Source organism: Micromys minutus (genome assembly GCF_963924665.1).
Source record: "Micromys minutus genome assembly, chromosome: 18".
Classification (NCBI taxonomy): domain Eukaryota; kingdom Metazoa; phylum Chordata; class Mammalia; order Rodentia; family Muridae; genus Micromys; species Micromys minutus.
This window is the reverse complement of record NC_137953.1, coordinates 21,964,646-21,986,820: the sequence shown is the minus strand read 5'-3', so window position 1 is coordinate 21,986,820 and position 22,175 is coordinate 21,964,646. Positions and strand designations below refer to the sequence as shown.

The 22,175-nt window shown below is 38.9% G+C and overlaps 1 protein-coding gene across 1 annotated transcript in view; it reads left to right on the top strand.

Annotated features, from left to right (window-relative positions):
- MMRN1 (multimerin 1) overlaps nt 1–21,939 on the top strand; it is a gene marked incomplete at its 5' end in the record, with an annotated part of 43,893 nt that extends 21,954 nt beyond the window's left edge. Inside the window, 5 exons of the mRNA XM_080931958.1 lie at nt 3,954–4,055; nt 5,653–5,826; nt 8,383–10,359; nt 20,096–20,248; nt 21,246–21,939. Of these exons, the coding sequence (XP_080788084.1) occupies nt 3,954–4,055; nt 5,653–5,826; nt 8,383–10,359; nt 20,096–20,248; nt 21,246–21,667 (2,828 nt within the window). The 3' untranslated portion in view covers nt 21,668–21,939. The remainder of the gene's footprint in view (nt 1–3,953; nt 4,056–5,652; nt 5,827–8,382; nt 10,360–20,095; nt 20,249–21,245) is intronic.
- Between the last annotated feature and the right edge of the window lie 236 nt (nt 21,940–22,175).

The window sequence follows — 22,175 nt, the reverse complement described above, 5'->3', positions numbered from 1 at the left end:
TTTCTCTGTTCCCCTCTGGAATCCCCCTAACCCATGCATGTTCCCCTTGCTTCTATGACAGTGTTCCTCAACCTACCCTTTCCCTACCATCCCTCCCCACCCTGGCATTCCCCTACACTGGGATATTGAGGCTTCACAGAGCCAAGGGCCTCTCCTCTCACTGATGCCAGACAAGGCCATTCTCTGCTACATGTGCGGCTGGAGCGATGGGTCCCTCCATGTGTACTCTTAGGTTGCTGGTATAAGTTCTGGGAGCTCTGGGGAATCTGTTTGGTTAATATTGTTGTTCTTCCTATGGGGTTCAAAACCCCTTCAGCTCCTTCAGGCCTTATTCTAACTCCTCTGTTAGGGACCCCGTTCTCAGTACAGTGGTTGGTTGAGAACATCTGACTCTATTTCTCAGGATTTGACGGAGCCTCTCAGGAGACAGCTATATCAGGCACCTATCAGCATGCATTTCTTGGCATCTACAATATTATAAGTGTGTGGTGACTATATATGGGATGGATCCCCAGGTGAGGCAGTCTCTGGATGGCTTTTCCTTTAGTCTCTGCTCCACATTTTGTCTCTATATTGCATCCTGTGAATATTTTGTTCTCCCTTTTAAAGAAAGACTGAAGCATCTAATCTTCCCTTTGGCCTTCCAACATCTCGAGCTTCATGTGATCTGTGGATTGTATCTTGGGTATTCGGGGCTTTGGGCTAATATCTACTTATTAGTGAGTGCATACCATGTGGGTTCTTTTGTGATTGGGTTACATCATTCAGGAAGATATTTTCTAGTTCCATTCATTTGCATATGAATTCCATGGAGTCATTGTTTTTAATATCTGAGTAGTACTCTATTGTGTAAATGTACCACATTTTCTGTATCCATTCCTTTGTTGAAGGACATCTGAGTTCTTTCCAGATTCTGGATAATAAAAACAAGCCCGCTATAAACTTAGTGTCCCTGTTGTATGTTGAAGCATCTTTTTGGTTTATTTCCAGGAGTGGTATAGGTGGGTCCTCAGGTAGTACTACATCCAATTTTCTGAGGAACCACCAGACTTAATTCCAGAGTGGTTGTACCAGCTTACAATCCCACCAACAGTGGAGGCATGTTTCTCTTTCTCTGAATTCTTGCCAGCATCTGCTGTCATCTAGGATTTTGATCTTAGCCTTTTTAACTGGTGTAAGATGGAATGTCAGGGTTATTTTGATTTGCATTTCCCTAATGATTAAGGATGTTCAACATTTCTTATGTGCTTCTCAGCCATCTGATATTCTTCAGTTGAGAATTCTTTGTTTAGCTCTGTCCACCACATTTTGAGAGAACTTTGATTCTCTGGAGTATAACTTCTTGAGTTCTTTGTGTATATTAGATATTAGCCTTCTAGCAGGGATAAGATTGGTAAAAGTCTTTTCCCAATCTGTTGATTGTCATTTTGTTCTATTGACAGTGTCTTTTGCCTTACAGAAGCTTTGCAATTTTATAAGGTTTCATTTGTCAATTCATGACCTTAAAGCATAAGCCATTGGTGTTCTGTTCAGGAAATTTTTCCCTGTGACTATCTGTTTAAGGCTCTTCCCCATTTTCTGTTCTAGTAGTTTCAGCATTTCTGTTTTTATGTGGAGATCCTTAATTCACTTGGACTTGAGCTTTGTACAAAGTGATGAGAATGGATCAATGTGCATTCTTCTTCATGCTGACCACCTGTGAACCAGCACCATTTGTTGAAGAGACTGCTTTTTTTTTTTTTTTTTTTTTTTTTTTTTAACTGTACAGTTGTAGCTCCTTTGTCAAAGATCAAGTAACCATAGGTGTGTGGGTTCATTTCTGGATCTTTAATTCTATTCCATTAACCTATCTGCCTGCGTCTGTACCAATACCATTCAGCTTTTATCACAACTACTCTGTAATACAGTTGGGGGTTGGAGATAGTTGTTCCACAAGCTATTTTTTTATTTTTCACTTTTATTTTTTATTGGATATTTTCTGTATTTACATTTCAAATGTTATCCTCTTTTTTTCTCCTCCCATATTCCTCCCTCTCCCCTTCCTCATCCCGTTGCTTCCCTGAAGGTGCTCCCTCTCCCAGCCACCCTCTCTACCTCAGCACCTTGGCATTCCCCTACACTGAGAAAACCCACCTTCGCTGGACCAAAGGCCTCTTCTCCCATTGATGTTAGACGATGCTATCCTCTGCTGCATATGCAATTGGAACCATGGGTCTCTCCATGTGTGTTCATTGGTTGGTGTTTTAATCCCTGGGAGCTCTGGAGGGTTTGTTTGGTTGATAGTGTTGTTTTTTCCATGGGGTTGCAGACCCTTTCAGCTCCTTCAGTCCTTTTTCTCACTCTTTCTTGCTGTGGTCTAGCTGCAGAAAGTAAACAGTAAGAAAATGGAACGGCAATTTAGTTTGTTCTGCTATCAGTATGTTCAGTTCATGGTCTGCAACTTTGCTGCTCAGAGAAACAGGCGGCAAGTAAGTTGTGCTTGCAGAGGGATGTGCTTGCAGTGGTTCGAAGCTTTAGCTTACGTTAGAATCATGTGACCAACTGGGTCAAAGAGAGATTTTTGTCCCACCACAGAGTTCTCTAAATCAGGGTCAGGTTCTAAAGCTGCAGGACCAAAATTTTCAAGAGAATATTTCATGGTTACTACAGAGACTCAAACTTCACAAACAATTACTTTTCTCTTTAGCTATGTGTTTGAGTGGAGAGATGGAAATTGTCAGAAACATGTTTTATTATCCCACACACTGAGGAGCCATGGCAGGACAGCTGCACACTTATTTCATAGATGCTTTTGCATAAATCAATTTGAATTTAGACCATAAGAACCTTATTGCTGAGGCTTAACAGGAGATTAAACTTTCCCCTCCTTACTCTAATTCAAAAGTAAGTGCATTTCTCTCTAAACTCTACATCACTATCTTCGACAAAATAACCCATCATTTATGGTGAAAGGAAGCATCGAAACAAAATGTACAAAGTGGACATTCAGTTATTTAGCCAAAGCCCTTGAAGAATAGCACTGTATAATTTGATGGAACAATAGGAGACAAGCCCAAATTAATGGCAAACCAAGGACATGTTTCAGGGAACAGAAAACCTTAAGGATTGTCAGCACAGCCACATGTGCATCTGGAGGGGAATCATTAATATGCACCACAAGTACAGTTCCATTGTCACGGAACTGCACAGAGAAAGAAATCGAGCTAGACAGCAAATGGATATTTGCACATGTCTGTGTGCAAGCATCACTGAACAAATTTGTCTGTTCAAGGCCTATAAATTAAAGATGTATTATTTGAAGCATTCAATATTTTAAATGAGTTTCTCAAAAACTGTTTTCCCAGAGAAATATCAGATAAACATTTGCAATGCTAGATTTGTAAGAAATAGAGCTTCTTAAATATAGATACAAGCCTTTCTGTTTTTATGAAATGTCACTGTCTTTACTGGTCGATGTCTGTTACTGTTTAATAAGACCATTAGTTTATTAGAAGCCATGAATTATTTTTAAATCTTGGAACAATCTATTTAAATGGCTCTGTTAATTAACTCACTGATACTTGGGGTTGGGAAGGCGTATACAGATCTCATTGCTTCCAGCAGCCACCAGGTGAGAAGTGCATTATTGCACAATCAGTCCACTTCCACGGCTGCCATTGCTTTTACCGTAATGGATTGTAAAGTCCACTCAGTATCCCAGGCTCTATCTGCAAAAGCTTCCATACAGTTTTCACATGCTTGAATTCTAAATATTTTTCCCCCGAGACTGAATTAGAGCTTTAACTCCTGACTGCATGTGGCATTACACTGTCCTACAGATGGGGTGGAGCCATCTGCTCTTCAGCACGATTCAGTACACAGGAAAATGAGTGTCAGCCCCGTTATCAGGCAGGCCTGGAAAACAGGAGGCCCTTCCAACGCTAACACTTGATACTCTCTCTGTTTCTGCCTAGTGGAAGAACAGCAGCAGCTAGCACACAGTAACCAGGCTGAGAGTCACACAGCTGTTGACCACGGGACAGCACAGCCGCGGAAGCAAGACTGTGGTGACCCAGGTCGTAGACTGAAATTACTGTCACCTTCAACCCTGTGATTGTCAACACCATTTCAGTGGTGATAGATAAACAGGCTTCTTGGTTCTGTTCTAATTGTCTGGAGAAACTGCACTGGGTTCCAGGTTCCAGGGGGAAAACGTCAGAAGGAGATCCAGGGGAACAGAACAGTGTCTGGAAACAAACTCAGCTTTTGTTGTCCAGTGAGAACATTGAAGATTCTGATGTTGAAAGAACAACTTGACTTGGGTTAAAGGAGCTGGGAAGGCTGTTTGAGCTCATAAGAAATCACACAGTAGTGCATATGACTGTGGAATTTCTTATGGCCGAGATTGTGTACTGATCAAAAGTCAGCCTGAGACAGGTGTTCTGTCCAAGTACAATACTTTGCTATCTTAAGTTTAACTTTAACTCAAAAACAAGGTTGGATAGTGCCAATAACACCTCTTCAAAAATATATTTGCATAGATTTTGGTGAATAAAGCAAGGCCTTCAGTTGAGAAATGGGATTTAAAGTGATCTCTTAAAAAAAATAGGTCATCATGTTAAAAGCAACAAGCCAGATTCAGAAAAACAAGCATCATGTTTTCCATCATGTGGGAATTCTAGATTTGCATGTACTTGCATATAGGATACACACACACACACACACACACACACATATATATGTATATGTATATGTATATGTATATGTATATGTATATGTATGTGTGTGTGCTAAAAAGAAAGAAAGATGATAAATCACACACACATATGAAACAGTTTTCCTATTATCACACCTTCTTATATATACATGTATATGCATATAGACATATGTATATAACAAGAATATATCAGAAGGCATGATGGATGATGAGAGGGGAGCTACTTTAAGAGGAGCAAGGAGAAAACTTCAAGAAGGGTTGTGGTGACAACCAGGAGGGTAATGGAACTTAAATATGAAGTATGATGATAAATGTGCAGGAAATGCCATCATGGAATCTGTTGTTTTAGATGATAACTCAAGGAATCAATCATAAAAGTGAATTTGGGTAATGTGCCTAGAAGTTGTTCTGTAATATATAGTGTGATCCTATAAAATGCTGTCAAGTCTTTGAATCAGAACATGCACATGTAAAGGGGCAGTGAATATTGTTGCTGTACAGAGTGATTTGCTCTAAATTGTGATCTGCCTCTCATCCTCTCATCAAGGAATACTTCAGTGAGCAATGAAACACTTGGACTAATACAACACTGTACATGTAAAATGCCCTAGACTTAGTGCTGGGACATAGTTTAAGAGTAGTGGTGAACATTAGCTAGGTAATAGCAAGCTCACCACTTTGGATTTCTGACCCTCGATACTTTTATTTATTTAAAATTTCTAAGAATTTTTTAAAGGTCAAATTATACAAATTAAAGACATTACAACATTATAATATTTTGTAAATGCATTCCTCGAAGTTGCTTTATCTTTCATGTTGCCACTCACCTGTAATTTGCGTTTTTAAATCTATAAGTACATGTATGGTCGACTTAAGTTTCCTTTGTACAGCATGAATTCTGACAGGTTTTAAGTCTACATGTTGAATGGCCCCAACTTTCTCTCTTCTACATGCAGCCGTGATTCCGAAAATGGCAGAGCAGCTGAGCCAGCAGGAGAGGAAGCTGATGCTGCTGCAGAAGAAGGTGGACAATGTTTCTCTAGTGGCGGATGACATGAGGAATGCATACCTCTCCTTAGAAGGGAAAGTTGGTGAAGACAACAGCCGGGAATTTCAATCTTTTCTAAAAGGTAAAGGTAAACAAGATTTAAAAAATGCATTCACTTAAGACACAAAACAAATTCCTCACTGGCATTGTCTCCAGTCACTTGAGATCTTTGTTTTAAATAAGAGCAAAAAAACAGCTATTTTAAATTGGGGAATTGAAAACATGCAACCTCAAAATAATTGAAATTTTTGCATTGAAATATATTTTATAATACTCACTTGATTGGCATATTTTACCTAGTTACTGCATATCTTATATTTAGCCATAGGTAGGATGAGTCCACAGGGATAACAAGGTTGTTAGAAAGGGTGACCCTGGTGTTGCACAAAGGAACACGCAAAAGGGGAATAAAACAATTACAGTCTAAAACCTTTAAAGGGCTAAGTGTCAATAATAACAAACAGAATAATATTTAAGTTGTTTGAAACAAAGTCACATGGAGTTTAAAGAGCTGTCCTAAGGAGGCATTAACAAGAAGTATGGGGACATGCTTTTATGCAAATTCAGATTCAGCTAAATGTTTCTTTATATTTAGTTGTAGAAATGCAAATGGGACAAATGTTATCAGGAAACAGTTTTAAGTTAATGTCCTGTTTGGTGTCATTTCAAACACTGCTGTGATTCTGAGATTTCCTAAAGAGCAATAGCTGAAAAGACAAATACATTATCATCTTGTCCTAATAACCTTCACAAGATCCACAGTGGGCTTCTCTATGCATGGTGTTCCTAGGCTGTCAATCATACTCTGACCTCCAGATCATGCCAATTTTTTTGGCAGTTGAAATTAAACATCTCTCAGCAATTTTTGTACCTAGCTAATTCAATGAGGCTTAACATTTATTTTTTTCTTATCAATCTTGAAAGCACTGTGGGTGTCTAATGTGAAATTACAAATTCAAAAACTAACCCTCACTGATACATACATTTTATTGTGCATTACTCAATTTTGGAAGCTGTGAGAATTGAAAATAATTTCAACTCTCAGGAAATGTCTCTGTAGCATATAGAGACATATTTGTACTATAAAGCAATGCCTTACAACAGCCTTACATTTTAAGCTGTCAGTTTGATATCTACAGAGTATATAGAAATATATCGATAAAATACTTGTTAAATAAACATGGAACTGGCAAAATGCTAGCTAATACTTCTGGCTTGTTAGCAGATAAAAAGAACTGGTTTTCTGTATTATTTCTCTTTATTGTGGCTATTCAAAATTTTCTAATTTAGCTTTTCTTCATCGTTTGCTTCCATAGATTAGTGAATGATATTTCATGGTTTTTATACTTTTATTCTTTTGTGTTTTTCTATATTTAGCAACTGTAATCATTTTAAACATTATTGGAAATATGGTTTAAAAGATTTTTGTACCAGAATAATTAATATCAAGATGTTCAAGAATGACATTTTGTTTTTCTAAAATTTCTCATTCGCAATACTTTATACAAAAGTATTTATGCTTCCTACATGAATAAAATGTGAGATCATGGAGTCAGTTCACCAACTTTATGGACTGGCTACTTGACAGCTATAACTTTAGTGGTTATGGCCCACTGTGCAGAGCTTTCTTTTCAAACGTCCTTGCCAGAATCTCATATATGGTCATTGTACATTTTTGGTAAATTTTAATACATATTTTTATTTATAATTCTTTGTAGCTAGACTTTATAATTTTATGTTTTATTTTTCCTGTTCTTTGTGTATGAAATAGTGTTCTGTTTGTTTGGTTGGTTGGTTTGTTTTCTTTTATGTTAAACTTTTCAAATATTCTCTTTCTATTTATATGATTTAAAATAATTCAGGCCATTTTCCTTCACCTCTATCCCCTTTCTTTTCTCAATTACTTTTTTCCTGCTCTTTTTTTTTCTTGTTTCAAACAATCTCAATGTGTGATCAGATATATTTCTAAGTGTTAGAAATACTATCATGTGTTAATTACTGGCAATTTTTCTTGTCTTTTGTTGCCAAAAGTTAATGTGATGTTAGAAACATATCATAAATTCCTATTGTAATGTGAGTGCCACTCATTTTGAAAAAAAATTAATTTTTGCTACTACCTATTATTGTAAGCCATTTTTACGTCCTGTAGATGTTTATATTTCCTTCTACTTTTAAAAGTTTTTCTCTAATTTCTGATCACTTGTGAGACCACAATGTAAGTTTTGCATCTGATTTCTAGACACTTGACAATACAGTCATATATTGACACCATGCATTTACTGAGGCAAAAACTCAGTCCCAACTGTTTTAATCACAACTAGTCCTGAGATTGCTGTAGAGAAGAGTCTGTCGCTGTAGTTAATATCAGTTTCCTGTTGCCTTTTGCCTTTAGAATCATTGGTGTATTCTGTTAATGTGCTTTACACGGGCAATTGACTTTTTATATCAGATTTCTATCAAGAAAGTGATTATCGCTCATGAATTCTAATAATTTTTTCAAATGTCATAAATGTTTATGGGGAGAAATTATTTTCATTAATATGCATAATTTTTTATTTTAAAACTTTAATCTCTCTAAAGATACAACTTTCTGATTAAAACTTAAGTATGTTTACTATTTATTATCTTGTTCTCGTAGCTCTAAAATCAAAGAGTATTGATGACCTGCTAAAGAATATGGTGAAAGAACAATTCAAAGTCTTCCAAGAGGACATCCAGGAGACTATTGCCCAGCTCTTCAAGACTGTGTCAAGTTTATCAGAGGACCTGGAAAGTACCAGACAGGCTGTTCTACAAGTGAACCAGTCCTTGGTTTCAGTAACAGCCCAGAAAGAGTCTGCACTAATGCAGGAAAAGCAGCCCACATGGAAGGACATCACAGAACTAAAGAACAGCCTGTCAAACATCAGGCAGGAAATGGCCTTGACCTGTGAGAAGCCTATCAAAGAACTGGAAGCTAAGCAGTCTCATTTGGAAGGCACACTGGAACAGGAACACTCCCAGGCTGTTCTGTACCACCAATTCTTCAATGAAACGCTCTCTCGGATGCAGGAGGCACACACACAACTGTTATCAGTCCTACAGGTATCAGGAGCAGAGAATGTTGCCACTGGGGAATCGGTCCACAGTGATGTCCCTACGTCTATATCTGTGCTACAGGAGACAGCAAGCAAGCAAGGTCTGATGCTGCTGCAGATGCTCAGAGATCTGCATGCGCAAGAGAGCAAAATCAGCAACCTCACCATCCTTTTGAAGATGGAGAAAGAATCAGCCAGGGAGGAATGTGAAGAAATGCTATCTAAATGCAGGCATGACTTTAAATTTCAACTCAAGGACACCGAGGAAAACCTGCATGTGTTAAATCAAACCTTGTCCGAGGTTATCTTTCCCATGGACATCAAGGTGGATAAAATGAGCGAGCAGCTGAATGATTTGACGTACGACATGGAGATCCTCCAGCCTCTGCTGGAGCAGAGGTCGTCACTTCAACAGCAGGTTATACGTGAGCCTAAGGAAGCTACAGTTACTCGCAGGGAGTTACAAAGCCTGATCGGTGCCGTTAACCAACTGAATGTCCTTATCAAAGAACTTACAAAAAGACACAATTTGCTCAGAAACGAAGTGCAGAGCCGCGGCGAAGCCTTTGAAAGACGCATCAGTGAGCATGCCTTAGAAACAGAAGATGGGCTGAATAAGACAATGACTGTCATAAACAATGCCATCGATTTTGTTCAAGACAACTATGTGTTAAAGGAAGCTTTAAGTGCTATGACCTATAGTCCCAGGGTGTGTGAGTGTGATCAAAATATGGACGGCATTTTAACGTTTATTTCTGAAATCCAGCATTTGAATGATTCTATTCAGACTTTGGTCAATGACAATCAAAAGTATAATCTTATTTTGCAAATTGCCAAAGCCCTGACAGCTGTTCCTAAAGATGAGAAACTCGGCCAGTTATACTTTCAAAAGATTTATCAAATGTTCAATGAAACCACCTCCCAGGTAAACAGATGTCAGCAAAACATGACTTATTTAGAAGAAAATATGCTCTCGGTAACAAAGATCACAAAAGAATTTGAAACTCGTTTGCAAGCCATTGAATCTAAAGTGACCAAGACACTCATACCGTACTATATTTCGTTTAAAAAAGGTGGCATACTGTCAAATGAGAGAGATGCTGATCTTCAGCTGAAGGTATTAAATACCAGATTTAAGGCACTAGAAGCGAAATCCATCTATCTTTCAGTGAGTTTCTCTTCGCTTAATAAAACCGTCCACGAACTTTCAATGGCATGTTGTAATGCTTCCACGAGGACATACGGGCAGACCCCCCCCATACTCCTGTGGAACAAAGGCTCTCTGACAGACAACCAAAGTTCTCAGAAAAGTCTGACAAAGCTTGTGGAATCAATAGTTGAAACAAAAACTCAAGCTGCCCTATCTAATTTCACTCTGAATGTTGATCGATTGTTATCTGGAAGCCTGGCAAACATTGTCAAGCCTCAGAAGCAGATTAAGCTGCAGAGAAAGCCCAACACACTTAAGAAAACAGTGAACATGACGACCATCCTGATAGGACGAACGCAAAGAAACACGGACAGCATTACACATCTGGGTAAGCTGAAATTGAAAAACAGCTTTGAACCTCTTTGATGTTGTAGGTTACATGCTATTGAGCAGTTCCTAATATGCAGCCAGCCTGAAGAATGGAAGGCACTTTCTCATGTTGAGTAGGGAAATGCAGGGTGTCTGGTATACTCCATTGCATCTGGTTGAATGTAAGTTAAATGTCAATGCACAAGTGTACTTTAATAGATGTTCTGTCTGCGTATTTCAACTCTTTCTTACCAGAACTCTATAAAATAATTAAACTTGTTCTTAGAGAAAGCATCTCTCTACATAGTTAGCTAAAAACATTTTTAAATAAGGCTATAAATTAATTTGGACTTTAGTGGGTACAATTTGAAATTAGTTATCAATTAATATCTCAAAAAATGACTACCCTGAAAGACTGTTCTGAAGTTGCCTTTAATTAGACCCCAGAAAGCAATTAATGTAAAAACAAACAAACAAACAAACAAAACACCCTGCACTTATATACAATTTTGTAAGGAGTGAAATACCTTTAAAAATTCAGAGCAATGGTTTCTATGCAGTGACATTATGATTCAGAAGCATGGAACTGCTGTAGTACCAAGCATTGTCTCACAGACCAACACTAGGACACAAGTTAGGACCGTGCTACTCAAATGTGGTCCAACACAGTGAGGGTAAGAAGAGGTTGGAAGGGGATTTAATATTGTTGGGACCATATAATCAACTGAACACAGAGTCAGTGGAAAGAGTAAGGACTGAAGAGTCAGGTCTTGATTCTGGTCCTCACTGTAACTAAGTTTCTAGTTTAGTTAGTAGCCTTAAAAATGAACGCAACAAACAAACAAAACAAAAACCAATCTCCTTGTGCATCTATTTTTTCTGCTGAAATTAAGGGATTAAATGTGGTAATCTACTGGGACACTGGGAGTCAAGTACTGCAGTTGTCATTGGAGAAAACAACCACTGTCCACAGCCTGGATGCAGGGCATTTGCAGAGGAGAGAAGCACATTCTAAAGTTCAGAAACTGTCATGACAGGTTGGCAGTGCCATCAACAGATGTGGTTGATTTCTCTCACTTGAGTGATTGACTTGATATTTGAATTTACTTGGGTCCCTACTCTTTCCATTGATAGGAAATAATGCAGCTCTGATTTTTGTTTTACTAACAGGGGTCTTGATAAAACTCTTTGCTATTGAGTCACTTATTTATTTATGGGTAAATGTTATGGTTTCATTTTCTGAGGTTAATAATTAAAATTTCTTTATTTGTATCTCAATTAAGATACCAATAGTGCTGCCAGGAAAATAAAGAAGTCTGGGCCGGGTTCCGAGTTTGCTGTAGTAATCACTTTCAGTGAACTCACTTTCTTAGGAAAGGGTCCTTTCAAGTAGATCAATGTTTGCTCATAAGGTAACCTGGCCCTGCTGTTGTGGACTATAAAGTGACAGGACCCACAAGCACTAGATAAGGTGATAAAACCAGAGATGGTAGCTAAAGCACCTGAGGGGCTAGAGGACAACTCTCGGGGTAAGGTGCTTGCTATGAAAGCCTGTGACCCTGACTGCAAGACTCCAGGACCCATGTAAACCACCTGTCATGTCTGTGAACATCTGTATCCCTAGCACTGTGTACCAGAGACAAACCAGTTCCTGGAATTCACTGGATAACCAGTCTAGCAATGTAGAAATCCAAGATCAGTGATGAAACCCTATCTCAAAGAGAAAGACTGTGAGCCATTGAGGAAGACATCTGGCATCACCCCCCTTGGCTCATTCACAGTAGTATACACAGATGCGCACAAGTGCACACTCACAAAAGCATGTATACTACACAATACACATGGAGACACATAGACCCAATACACATAAAAGTAAAGGAAGAAAGAAATAAAGGAAGGAAGGAGGAAGGAAGGAAGAAGGAAAGAAAGAAAGAAAGAAAGAAACAATTCATTATAAAATAAAATACTTCATCTTTTTATCCGTTATGTATAATACATCAGTCAGCACATTGGCTATGTTTTGCTCTGTCCTTTTAACTTATCTTAATCAAAAGCACAAGATGTAACAAATCTCCCTATGCCCTTTGACTTTGATATAGTTGTGTAGAACCTGCATGTGCAAGGATGGGAGACAGTCTTCATTTGGGTTTCTCTCCTTCATCACATGCTTTTCAGACTATGTCTATGACTGAGCATCTCATATGGTCAAAGTTGATATCCTAGGGAGTTTCCATTGTCAAGGATTTAAAGACCAATGATGCTGCTGAAGTCAAGATACTGTTTCCAGTTTGACTTTCCTGTGACCTTGCAACAGGCAGCTACCAAAGTCTCCTAAGTTATTTACAAAATCTGACTCTACCAGATGTAGTAAAAGGTAGAACCTACATTCAGTTATGGTAAATATAGTATCTACCAGGCAAATGCTGAAAAGGTAAAATGATATGTAACACACACACACACACACACACACACACAGAGAGAGAGAGAGAGAGAGAGAGAGAGAGAGAGAGAGAGAGAGAGAGAGAGAGCACACAGCTATAGCTAAAAATATATAAAAACTCAGAAAATTCACCAATAAGTTTCTTTGTATTCCATACATGAAGGAAACAATGTCTTTAATAACGTAAGGAAAACGTAGTAAAATGTGCAGCATACTGCTTCCTAGAGAAGCCTCTTGTCAGTAAGCACACTATGCTTAGCAGGCGTAGTAACTCATCCTCTACAAAGCTTTTCACTTAGGAGAAACACCAAACTCTAAACACAAAGCAGCTATTTAAGGATGACAAAAATTTTTCTCAGTTCAACTTGTGTATATACATATACATACATACATATATATATATATATATATGTATATACAAATATATGTGTGTGTACCTCTATCTTTTCCTTCACAGCAAACTTCTTTTTGTGTTTCAGTTATATAATATATATATATATATATATATATGATTTATACAGAACAACAGCTTTCACAATACTTTTCACATGATTTTAATGTATTTTACTCAATTCTGCTCTCCCTAAACCCCTTCCATTCTCCAGTTAGCCCATCTCCTTCAAGATCCATTAACTCTTTTGTGTGTATGGAAGTCTTAAAGATATCCTTTGTGTCAGAATTGGTTATAAACCTATCTACTAGGAATAGCTCCCCTTATTCCTATGGATAAAAATATATTAGAGTTGAAGAGAATATTAAATGGACGTTGTTGTATTTTATGAAAAAGACCAGGATATGTTTTATAGAGCCAAATATGGTGAGGTGTGAGAGGTGTTTCTGTGGGCCCCTCGCTAAGGCATTCCTTTCCCATGATGCACCAACCAGAACTAAAACTTGTAACATGTTGCCTGATGGCAATGGGGGAGGGGCGAGATTGAGCCGTTTTGGCTGTGTTTACTTTTCCACCACCTAGGTTTACATGCTTGCACATGCTAGAATCACAGGACCTTCCTCAGCAGTACACTTCCACTGACACCAAGATTTCAGCAATTACTAACTGCTCTGCACATTAAAAAACATCTATTTTCTTGCTGCTCGTTAATTATATTTTCCATCTCAAACACTGCAAAATGACATCCTATTTTATGCACTGATTATCAAATCATTTTTTAAGATTAGTCAATACTGCTATGAAAATAATTTTGACCCTGCATAATTGAAAGTACTAATTTGAATTCCTAGAACTGGGTAGATGGCTCAAAGGGTAAGACTATGTGTTCTGGAAACACAGAAACCTAAGTCTGAACCCATGACACCCATAGAAAGCCACAAAGAATGATGCCCATGATAGTGACCCACACTGGGGGAAATAGAGGTAAATGGATCCTAGAAGCGTTCTTGCCAGTCTAGCTGAAATAGTGGGATTCCCATTTCTGCTTTCAAGGGAATAAGGCCAAGAGCCACAGAGGACACCCAATGTCCTATACATACACTGATACACATACACAATTATCAATCGATCAATAAAATTTGAACTTCTATGATTTAAACTTGAGAGGCATCAGCAGGCCAGTCTTGTTTGGGAATTCTCAATGTGGTAAAAATTAATCAGATGGAAATACCAGTAACCAAGGGTCCCAGAAGAGGGTCAGGAAGCACAAACTTAGTAGGTGTTGACATCCAGATATATGTCCTGACCCACTAACTCAAATTAGAACTGAGGAAAAGTGTTCATCAACCCAGTATTGAGAAACAATTTGATAACCAGAGCATGACACCAGAAGTACCTTACAATTGCAGTAAACTCATTGTCCACATGGACGAGATTACAGATACAAAACTATGTAACCATTTATTAATTGCTTTATTTTTCAAAAATTTGCCTGGCTAATATCAGAATTCAAATATAACTTTGTTTCTACCCATCCTTTCTTCTCATCCAATGAATGGTGTTTATATTCTAGGAGTTTCTAAGTTTGTTTCTTTTATTGCCCAGTACAAACCGCCCAGATCTGGCACTGACCACACTGGGTTAAAACCTCCCTGAGCATTCATTAATTAACAAAACACCCCAAAGTCATGCCTCTTACAAATGTGGTGGGGGTATTTTCTCTTTCTAAGACTCTAATGTGTCTTAAGTTGACATAAACCTAAGTTTATCTTATGTTGTAAATATTACTATAAAACCCAGAGCAGGGTTTCTACCAATCTTTCACTACTTATGTTCCCAGATGAAAGTACACACACAGCTTTTGTATTTTAAACTAGGTCTTAGGGAGCAAAATACCTGGGCAATTGCCTACCTTCCATGATGCTATAATCTGTCTTCCTAAGGATAACACCGAATTATCACTTACTACGTTTTATTGTTCCATGTGAGTGGCTCTTAGCTCCAATTACCAGCCTGCGTGTCTAGTCTCTTAGCCTTTAGCCCATGGAGGCTCAGGCTCTCCCCCTCCATGTTCTTCTTCTATGGCTGCTTCCTTCCTTTTCTTTTTTTCCTTTCCTCTCTCCAAGCCTCCAAAAACCTCCTCCCCACCTATGTCTCTTCTCCCAGCTATTGGCTTTTGGCATCCTTAGTCACCAATCAGAATTAACTAGGGCGCAGGGTCCCAAGGGCTACTGCAGACTCCAGGTTTTGGGGGCCCTCGCTTAGCATTACAATAGACAGTAAACCCCAAAACCTCAACAATCTTATATCTTTGCTTTTAAAAAAAATCCTAAGTCATGTCAGTACCTAGATTAGTTTCATACATTTATATGTGTACGTAGCCCAATGTGTGTACATAGGATAAATTTGAATACTGAATATAAGCATGTCTTGACACTCAGGACTTGTCAGGAAGGGACTGTGAGACACTCCTAGAGTAATGGAAGCATAGATCTTATGTAATAAATGGGGAGAGAAGTATGAAAGGGGAAGGATTTTGTCACTGGAGTCAGGATGAAATATAAATAAAAGTGAGCATGTGAGAGCTGTCACCTAGTGGTGAAGTTATACAGAGAACAGAGGCTGCTCTCCCCTGTGTGCTGTGAAGCTGTCCTGAGGCAGCAGGGCAGGAACCCTCACTACTTCTAGTGAAACTCCAGTGTACCATGAGCAGGAATCACAGTTACTAGCCCTTTGTGATGTTATCATTTAAATCAATGGTTCCCAACCTTCCTAATGCCATGACCCTTTAATACAGTTCTCATGTTGTGGTGACCCGTCAACCACAAATATATTTCATCGTCGCTTTATAACTGTGATTGTACTACTAATATGAACTCTAATGTAAATATCGGATGTGCAGAATATCTGATAGGAGACCTCTAGGTAAGGGTTGTTTGACCCCAAACGTGTCATGCCCCACAGGTTGAGAACTGCTAGCTTAGTTGAAGAAATATAAAGCAAGATACTGATGCTGACACGGAAGTAAGCAATAAAATCATGAACTAAAATAATAATAATAGTTTGTGTATATATTCATGTTTTATAAAGTATACAATCTATTTCCTATGAAGTTAATACAAATACGAATAATATAGAACACAGAGTGGGAGTTTGTTTGGGAAACTCCTTTGGAATAAATGCTGCGTGAGTGCTGAGAAGGACTGAGTAGATGGAGTGTGCATTCACGTCAGAGGCCACGCTCATGCACCTCACACATGGAGCAGACAGGTACAGTCACAGATGCCAGCTGCTCACAAAGCCAAGGTGCTCCTAAGTGGAAGGACCTCTACAATGGGTTCAACATCAGCACAGACCTTTGTGAAATACAGTAATAGGATGAAGAAGAGACCGCAAGTGGAGTGCATACTAGAGATTAAAATTCAGAAGCCAGAACAAAGTGAGAGTCCCAAACCATCTGAAGACAACAGAAAATTAATTTTAGTCATGCCCCTCACAGGGAAATTAGCGTTCAAAGATTAGCTATGCTGCTTGCACAAGACAGAAGAATGTTGAGGTGGTAAAACTGCTCAGCTAATCGTAATGATCCCAATCACACTCCTGTGATCTTTCTGGAGCTGTGAAGACAGAATTTGGATAAGGAACTAACCACCAATTCGAACTCTCATTAACTTGTTCATTCATCCTTCAAAGCTTTGCCATTTTGCAGATGTCCCCCCTGTGGAAATTCACATTGATGTGTTTAAGGAGTGAGCTGTGAGCTCCGATGTCATAAAGTATGACATTCTGTCAGAAGTAAAGACACATGAACAATTATAATCAAGCATGATAGGTTCAATGGGAGGCCACATATAGCATTGGACTATAACTGAGAAAGTAAAGGTAGCATCAGGGATGAGGGCAGGTGACAAAATTGTTTAACTGGAGTTCATTTTTTTATGTTAATTCCAGAACAAATTGCCTTTTGAACACCTAACCATTTTAAAAGTACCATGGAAATAAAAGAGAACAGTATGAGTCATAGGATGTATAAAATCTGAATTGTAGCAACCTATATGTAACTCCAACTGATATACTTTCACCAGCTATGCTTGCTTGTCTGTGAGGCCATATCCCTGAAATGGAGCCATGGTGTATTTCAGCACTGATTGGGTGATAAACACACAACACAAATGTGGAACCGATGCCTAGGCTGGAATGTGTAGCTGACACATTTACACAAAATAAAGCAAGGCACAGTTTCTATGGACTGGAAAGGCAAGTCAGTGCTACTTGTAAACCCATGTTCAAATGAATGAACGGGGAGGTGCAGGGCAGAAGTCCTAGTAGACAACTGAATGGTTACAAGAAGTTCAGACTACTTAAGCAACAGGATAAAGTTCAGTTCCCCAACCAGAAAGAACTGGACCCTTCTTGCAGATTATTGACTCCACAAACAATTGGGATGAAAGGTAGGCAACATGCTCTGCAATGCTAAGGGATGAGAAGGAAGTGAGACTCCATCACAGAAAGGGGCGGGACAAGGGAAGGAGAGCTGAGTGTGCACACTGGGTACTGAAAACCAAGCAGACATCATGTCCTTGAAGAAGGGATTAGAATGAATAGAAAAGGAAAGAAAGCCGTCGTTTCCCAGAGCCTTGACTTTTTCTCCCAGGAATAGGTTTGATGTCTTCATAGGCCTAGTTTATAAGTGAAGTTGATGGACTTCCTTTTCTGGGAAGCCCTACAATTGATTATCCTGCAACTCTACTGTGGAATCAACCATTGTTAGTGAAGCTGATCAATGGAGCAGTCTCCCAGGACTTGATCACGGTGCTAGCTCCGAGGATGGGAGGACCAGTGGAAACAGTGCTCTGCAGACTAGAATCCACATTTCAACAAGCAATGAAGACTTTCTGGGTGTTTTCAAGCTGGCAAGTAGTAAGCTAAGTTATAGATTGAGAGCAAGCTGCAAAAGTGCAAAAGCAAAAAAAAAAAAAAAAAACTAGAAAGCCTGATTCAAGGAGCAAAAAGTGTTCAAGAAATGCAGGACACTTTAAAACATTTCTTCAAATATATTGCATGTTATATATATATATATATATATATATATATATATATATATATATATATATATATATATATATATATATATATATCCTATTACCTAAGTTGTTTAAATACTTCCTTAGATGAGAGAAGTCATTTATAGAGAATATGTAAAGAAAATTCAAATCATTTTAGAGGTTTCAAGGAACATAGTAAAAAATTTTTCTTTAAAAAACTATTAATACAGGCATGAACTTTGACCATATTTTGAATGAATTGTTAATACACATTTAAAAACACAGAATATACATATATATATAATAGGTATTAAACAAAACTTATTATAAATTTAAATTATATATGCTGTCCTACACACATACACACATACACACAACTCAGTAAGTAAAGTATCTAACACACAAGCATGAGGACCTGAGTTCAGATTCCCAGCACCCATGTAAATGGCCAGACATAGCTTGTGTTTGTAACACCAGAATTGGGTTGGAGGTGGGAAGACTGTGGGACTTAATGGTCAGCCAAAGTAGCCAGATAAATGAGATACAGGTTTAATAAACGGCCATGTCAGAAATTCAGGTAGAGAGAGAGTGATCATAAGGATACCCCACACCAACCTCTTGTTTCCACACACACACATATGCCTCTAATAACACAGCTGAACTCTCACTCAGGAAAAGTGTTTTATGTGTGTGTGTGCGCGCACACACAGTTTTAAGGTTTATTCAACTATAAAACAATAATAATAATAGTAATGCACATGTAGAAAATTAAACGGAACTAGATTTCATCAGGGTGAGTGAAGTAAGACAGGCTCATGCAAATGTCGTGTCATTCACATGTGGAGTCAAGTCAGTAAGTCTGATGATAGAACAGGCTATACGGGATCTAAAATTCAAGTGATTAGCAATCACTGGTTAAAATGGGCGAATTTTAATTTTACATTATGGCCACTAGGTGGTGCCACAACAGTAACTGTGGCAAGTAAAGGATTCGTGGAGCCCGTTTCTCTGACCAATTCTCGTGAGTGTATGCTGTCTGTCCTGCCATTGTAACTTGTTCTGGCAAAATGAGGTGTTTTGTGTGTACTGTACAAACTGTAACATCAGAAATATTCATGCGCCTGACCATCAGAGGCTTTCATGAGCTACAAGTCACTAAGTTTGCACGCTAAAGTTTGGTTTGGATTTGTCACTCGTTAAAGTTTCAATTTTCAAAATAAGGTTTTGTTTTAGGTGATCAAATATGAGAGATTGTTTTGTTTTAGTGTAAAATGGTAGATATGGCAGATATTAGAGTGTTTACTGCTCCCACAGAGAGCACGGGTTCTGACCCCAGTATGCAACTCAAAACTGCCTTATAACCCTGGTTCCAGGAGACCCACATCCTTTCTGCTGGGGTAAACAGGAATCTGCACATACATGGCACACATACATTTACTCGTATGTGCACACAAACACCCAAATGTTTTAAATAGTAAGGCATCCTTAAGAAAATTAAAAAAAAAAAAAGAGGGTCTTTCTTCTCGGATGATTTAAAACCTTACCCTGCTGCTTCAGTTCAAAAAAACTTAGTCTTGTATTTTAATAGTTCTGTTTCAAAGCTAACCAGAAGCTTAATATACTCACATACACTTGATCACAAAATTACCCTTGCATCATGCAATGGGATCAAACACGAGGGTTTCGCATTAAGCCCCAAATCCTCCCTGATAAGTGTCAGAGATAAGAGATCTGCAGTGTCCCAGGCCCACACTAGCGGGTGGCTTCCGTCTAAGGACTCATTTTCCTTCTTTCCAATTCAGCATTTCATCTCTCCTGCTGTACAAGTCGGGTTTGAGACAAAAATAGATCATCCTCTTTCGCTCTGATTCCTTTCCAGAAGCACAGGAACGTTCCAGCTGCAGCAGCTTCCCGTGCCAGAACGGCGGCACGTGCATCAGCGGGAAATCCAGCTTCATCTGCGCCTGCCGCCACCCGTTCATGGGTGACACTTGCACCGTGAAGATCGTGGAAGAAAACGGCATAGCACCAGGTACAGGCATCGCTTATGCTTTCTCAGTGTCACGGACAGACACATGCTGGAAATAGTGTGAAATATCATTTGTGCCTTCTTAACTTGTTTCTCATGCTTTCTTCACTTCTGTGGATTGGTGCGGTTACACATTTGCTCTGAGAGTAGCACTTCCGACCCTGAGGCTACTCAACAGGAAAGGCTACTGGAAGGCAGCTGACACCTGAGTCGGTGCTCACATCCCACAGGGAATGCAGAGAATTAATTCCCATAAGCTGTCCTATAGGGCACACACACACACACACACACACACACACACCCCCATGCATGAACGTGAGCGTGCGCCTAAACCATTCATACAATAATAACAAGTTTTAATATAGCACTCCAGACCTTTAAACACACACACACACACACACACACACACACACACACCATTCAAAATATATTATCTTCAGTGACCATGGAATATTTCAAATCTTACAGATTTCCTGTATCTAAGAATTCATTTTTTTTTCCATTTTAAATCTTTACTAAGTGTGTGTGGTAATCATTACATAGAAACTTCTGTCTGTTTCTCCTTCATAAGCTTGGCTTCATTCACTTCAGTCTCGGCCTCTAGAAACTGTCAGGGAAACTTGTCTCTCCAACCTGGAGGTTTTAGTTCCTGCAGAGCATTCCATCCATCCCATAATAATTGTTCAGTACTTTGAATTTCTTTATCTCTGGGGAGTGCAGCAGTGCACACAAATGATCTTGCAGGCATTTATACAAAAGAGATGCCAGATGTCACAATAGACCCTTATCTAAATGGAGAAACTGAGGCTCCAGGAGATGGGGTGTTTCCACATTTACTCCACAGCAGAGGCAGGCAGCCAGACACATGGTCATTGTTCAGTTTGATGGAGAATTTAACGTTTCTGCTAAGTCTGTGTGACTGAGATAAAATGAGAACTATACAAAAAAAAGCAAGATAAAACCTTGAAAAATAACCCATGCCATGTTTTTCCTTGAACAGATTTTTCCAAAGGATCTTACAGATATGCTCCGATGGTGGCGTTTTTCGTATCTCACACTCACGGAATGACGGCTCCTGGCCCTATCTTCTTCAATGATCTAAGCGTCAATTACGGCGCCTCATATAACCCAAGAACTGGCAAGTTCAGAATTCCATACCTTGGAGTGTACATATTCAAATACACTATTGAGTCGTTCAGTGCTCATATCTCTGGGTTTTTTGTGGTTGATGGAGTAGACAAGCTGAGATTTGAGTCTGAGAATCCCGACAAGGAGATACACTGCGACAGGGTTTTGACTGGGGATGCCTTGTTTGAATTAAACTATGGACAGGAAGTGTGGTTGCGACTTGTAAAAGGAACAATCCCAATCAAATATCCCCCCGTGACCACATTCAGTGGTTACTTGTTATACCGCACCTAAGGCTGTGTGAGCCTCTACCCCGTGTCAACTGTCACCTCTACCCCGTGTAGACTGTCACCTCCCCTCCAGCGCTCTTTGCTTTTGTATGTATATTGCGTGCACATCAGGTCCACTGTGGTATTTCCACACTAGATGAGATATGTCACTGGAGAGCCTGAATGTTTATTTCACAAACTGATTTGGATGTCCTGTGCAGAAAAAGGTCCTCTCTCCTAAGGAGACACAGAGGCACAGAGATGAAATGCAACCACTACCCCAAACATGTGTCTGCCACCCTGGGCATGCCTACCTGTGCTCCTTCCTGTGAGTCTTTCCAGTGCAAAATGAAGTGTCATGGAAGATTTCACAAAGAAACTTAAATTTTGTTATAGTCTGTGTTTATAAGCATGGAAAAAGAATTTCCTAAAAATAACAAAGTCAAAGAAATTATTCAAAAAAATCTCACGTTTTAACTTTCAAGTTTGCTTTCCTGTTGAGTTGATCTGTCTTATGAACTAAATTTGCATCT